This window comes from Lipotes vexillifer, unplaced genomic scaffold, assembly GCF_000442215.2.
Source record: "Lipotes vexillifer unplaced genomic scaffold, Lipotes_vexillifer_v1.1 scaffold641, whole genome shotgun sequence".
NCBI classification, from domain to species: Eukaryota; Metazoa; Chordata; class Mammalia; order Artiodactyla; family Lipotidae; genus Lipotes; species Lipotes vexillifer.
Window position 1 is genome coordinate 2,049,729 of NW_006780658.1, and position 4,996 is coordinate 2,054,724.

At 37.7% G+C, this 4,996-nt stretch overlaps 1 protein-coding gene across 1 annotated transcript in view; it reads right to left on the reverse strand.

Annotated features, from left to right (window-relative positions):
- The window catches only part of IFT80 (intraflagellar transport 80), a 111,189-nt gene that overhangs the window by 93,199 nt on the left and 12,994 nt on the right, over positions 1 to 4,996 (reverse strand). The window contains exons 2-3 of the mRNA XM_007454132.1: positions 4,539 to 4,622; positions 1,277 to 1,498 (exon numbers count right to left, since the gene is read on the reverse strand). Of these exons, the coding sequence (XP_007454194.1) occupies positions 1,277 to 1,498; positions 4,539 to 4,575 (259 nt within the window). The 5' untranslated portion in view covers positions 4,576 to 4,622. The remainder of the gene's footprint in view (positions 1 to 1,276; positions 1,499 to 4,538; positions 4,623 to 4,996) is intronic.

The window sequence follows — 4,996 nt, forward strand, 5'->3', positions numbered from 1 at the left end:
CGCGGCCTCAGGCCTGCCATGCTCTGTCAATCAGTGCCCCAGTCCCTTGACTAAAATGATTCACTCAGTGATGGGCACGTGACCCAAGCTTGTCCAGGACCTCTCTGCATGTTGACTGCAAGTGATATTGAGGAAGAAGCACTCTCTCTGCTGACTTTTCTTTTCCTGTAGGGTAAGCCTTGGGCTGCTGGCTGCCATCATGCTCACCTTTTGGGGCGAGTCTATCCAAGAGATGGCAACAATAGGGGCCTGGGGACTTCCCTGGTGGTCCAGTGGTTAAGAATCCACCTTCCAATGCAGGGGATGCGGGTTTGATCCCTGGTCAGGGAACAAAGTTCCCACAGGCTGTGGGGCAACTAAGCCCGTGCGCTGTAGAGCCTGTGCGCCACAACTAGAGAGCCCACGTGCTGCAACTACTGAGCCTGCGCGCTCTGGAGCCTGCGCGCCACTACTAAAGAGCCTGCACACCACAACTAGAGAGAAGCCCACACACCGCAATGAAAGATCCCGCATGCTGCAAGATCCCGCGTGCCGCAACAAAGATCCCACATGCCACAACTAAGACCTAATGCAGCAAAGTAAATTTAAAAATAAATAAATAAATAAAATCTCAAGGGGTTGTGTATGTGTTATTTTAAAAAAAAAAGAATAGGGGTCTCATGCAGCTGTGCTTAAAGATCTACCTCTGGAGCTAGGTAAACCAGAAGACTCCATCTGTGCATAAGTTAGCCGAGTAAGTTTCTGTTACTTTCGATGAATGTACTCTTAACTGATATAGTAGGTAAAGTGTAATACAGATGAAAAACAGTTCAAGTTATTTCTAAGAAAATTAAAACATTTCCTTAAGAAATAGAAAAATCATGCTTTTTACTCACCAATAATAAAAATATGGTCAAATTAATCTCCAGCTCTGTAAGTAGAAATTAACATGTACTAGAAAATAAAGACTATATTTGGTAGCTTACTAAAATGAGTATGTGTTGTACCATCTATTTTTAGTGTGGTTATGTTATACAGTTAAATTTGACAAAATTAGAAACCAAAACTGATAAAAGCCTAACAATACCTGTGAGCACAGAAAAAGTAAAGCCAGAGGTTCAGATTCAATCCCAGTATATGCCAGTTTAATTCACCTTCTTCTATGACAATAGTTTTATAGCCTATACACAGACAAACTGACTACATAGGAAATGGATAAACAACTCAAAACATGTCATACTAAAATGTTATGTCTTTTAAGTATAAAGATTAGCATATAACATTTATTAAAACTTACCATCAGAACTTGTGAGAACAAAGCTTTCTGCTTGAGTTTGTTTCTTCATGCCTAAACTTTTCGGAAACCAGTGAAGATCTATTGGGTAAATATCATCAGGCAGCTTTACTATTTGACTTGTTTCACTAGTTAACAAGTTCCACTTCACTATCTGGTGATCATCACTACATGAATACAGTTCTTCAGCAGTATTCCAGCCCACACAGCTTACTAATTCTTGATGTGTCACCACGTTAAGGAGATATAAAACACACACAAAAGTCTTCAGTCTTAATAAATACAATATTTTGCAGATGCAGATTATAAGAAGAGTATAAAATAGGGTCAAATGTTTCAAGCTTCTAAGCCTATTTTTCATTTTATGACTTTCATATTTTTTCCATATAAGGAAAGGAAAATAAGCATCTATCAAAACAGTTGTAAGAAGAATGGAAAGCAAGATAAGAAACCCAGGTACCAAAAGAGAAAGATTTGACTATGTGAAAAATTTTAAATTGTGTTACAAAGTATTCCATAAACAAGGCAAAAGATACAAAGACATCTAACAAAACAAAGGAATGAAAGGATTGACTCTAACCCATTGGGGAATAAGTGGGGAGAAAAGGGAACTATGCTTTCTTTATTTACATATATCTGTTTCATTTAAGTTATTAGAATAAGCATGTATTATTTTGATAAAAGTTTTCAAAAATCAAGTGTTAAAATAAGACTGAGGGGACTTCCCTAGTGGCGCAGTGGTTGAGAATCTGCCTCCCAGTGCAGGGGACATGGGTTCGAGCCCTGGTTCGGGAAGATCCCACATGCCACGGAGCAACTAAGCCCGTGCACCACAACTGCTGAGCCTGCACTCTAGAGCCCGCAAGCCACAACTACTGAAGCCTGCACGCCTAGAGCCTGTGCTGCTCAACGGGAGAAGCCAACACAATGAGAAGCCCGCGCACTGCAATGAAGAGTAGCCCCCGCTCGCCACAACTAGAGAAAGCCTGTGAGCAGCAATGAAGACCCAACACAGCCAAAAATAAATAAATAAGTAAATTTATAAAAAAAAAAAAAGACTGAAATCTAACAGTAAAATACCTGCTTAAATGACACATTATAATAATTCACCTAGGAAAAAACCTACAGCTTAACAGCTGAAACTAAAATCCTACCAAATTTCGTGACATTAAATTCAGGAAGTAATTCAATTACAATTTACTGCACCTACAAGGTAATATGGATAAGATAAGAACCCTAAAATTCTTACTTTAACCTATTTTTTCGGTCTCTGATTTATCAAGTGGATTTCTGTAAACTGAGGTGTTCAAGTAGCCCTCACTTCCACCATCAGAACAGGTTGCTTACCCTAGCAGAGTTGTGTATCTAGAGAAGGCACTTCAGTTTGTCATTTTTGAGATGCTTTCTCCTGCTTATATGTGGATTTGTATATTACCACATTATCCTGGTTGGGTTGTTTGCTCTTTTGTTGTTATTGTATAATGATTTTACTGCCTTCTCTTCTCACCAATGCTTTCTATTGGCTCATCCAAGCAATCAGTAAACTCTAAGGAAAAAGAAAGAGACTATGTGCCAAATTATTCTGGGATGTTCTAAGATTATTTTTTTTTTTTTTTTTTTTTTTTTTTTCTTGCGTTATGCGGGCCTCTCACTGTTGTGGCCTCTCCCATTTGCGGAGCACAGGCTCCGGATGCGCAGGCTCAGTGGCCATGGCTCACGGGCCCAGCCGCTCCGCGGCATGTGGGATCTTCCCGAAACGGGGCACGAACCCGCGTCTCCTGCATCGGCAGGCGGACTCTCAAGCACTGCGCCACCAGGGAAGCCCTAAGATTATTTTTAATACTTCAAAATATGATAGATTAAGCAAAATAACCAAAAAGGTAAAAAAGAAATTATGGAGAGTTCTTAAGAGACTGCATAAATAGGTAATAAAGTGGCATTGGAATACTCAGAATTCAAAGTAGAATCTAAACAAAAGGATCTGGATGTCCCATTAGACCATTACTGAAAAAAAAAAAAATCTTCCAGTATAATTGCAATAGCTTAAACAATGTTAGGTAAAACCTTTTAAAAGGGAGAGTGTCAGGCATAATCTAGAAAGAAAGAAAATACACATACACACACGCCCCAAAACAAAAAATATTAAGCTTATCCTCATAAAAACTGATGTAAGTACACATCAGACATACGTGACATGTCTTCAAACTAATAAGTTAACTAAAATTACAGGAGAAATGAGAGGACTGCCAGAATAACAAAGTCTAAAAAGACTGTTATTCTTCAGCTTGAAAAGGTAAAAGCAGACAAACAGACATAGTCAAAATCTAAAAGATTGTAAGCATCATGAACTCCTGGGGGCACACTTTTAAAAGAGAATAAAAATGATTTAAGGAGAAATAAAAGGAATTATATCTTCAAACGGTAAAAAAAGCAGACAAGACAATATTAATTCAAAGCGTTTGATCAAATGTCTAAAACAGTGCTTCTCTATCTCTGAAGGATCCTATTTTTCTTTATTTCAAATCTGTTACAGATCAACATTTTCTAAGATAAAATAAAAATGAATTACTAGAAAAATGATCTTATATTTGGATGTTGTGACTATCAAATTGCTACAAAAATTTCTTCCTTCTTACCTTCAATTTCTGTACTTATCCTTTCACAGACCTGCAATAAATTCCACAGATGATACTTTTAGAAGCACTGGTCTAAATAACTAAGAATGAAGGTAAAGGGGCCTATCATACATTCCTGACACATAACTGGGAGTTCTTGCTGACAAAATATAAGGTCATGTGTTTGAGAAATATTTATAATTGCCCCCTTCCCACGTGAAATAATAAAGGTCTAACAGCTCAGATTTCCCCAGCTTACCCTCCACTTTATCGTAAGAAGAAATAGAGCAGAACTCAATGAAAACATACTAGATCATACCAACAGATAAATTATTTGATTTTTTAAAAACTTCTCTTTAATATTGTATTAGACTAAACAAAAACTGTTTTTTATGTACTTAAGTATAGTAGTACTTAAGTAGAGTAAGAAAAATGTCAAAAATTTGAAAGTAAGATTTAGAGCAAATAGTTTGCATTGGAGAATTACCTGCAACACAAGACCTCAAATATTTCAGAAACAATTTAGTGAAACTACCAATAAAGGAATGAAAAAAATCCATTATCCAACTAGACTACAAAAATAGAAGAAAACTTTTAATAATACTATAGTAAGGTGATCACAATAAGGTTTATAAGTATTAAAAGGATATGCTTTGGTTCTTTTAAAAGAGATATCTTCAGTCTCATGTCTCCACCTTCCAGCAAAATTTTAAAATGCCACTTGATTGTATTCACTGTAAAAATAAAAGGGGGAAAATATAGAATCTGCATTAAAAACAAACATATATACACAAAAAATTAAAAGTAAACAAAACATCTTAGCACCCCAAGGACACCAAAACACTTTCAATCCTGCTGGCAACAAATACATGGAAAGAGGAAGAAAACTAGTCAGTGTGCTAATTCTGCCAAGTGAGTTATTGGAGGCCTTGGGTTGGACGCCAGAAGTCCTCTACAACCTGCCTAAAACAGTCCTACACGTACAGAACGCCACTAAATCTGGCCAGGTAAATAATTTCCAAGGGGGCTTCCCTGGTGGCGCAGTGGTTGCGAGTCCGCCTGCCGATGCAGGGGACACGGGTTCGTGCCCCGGTCCGGGAAGATCCCA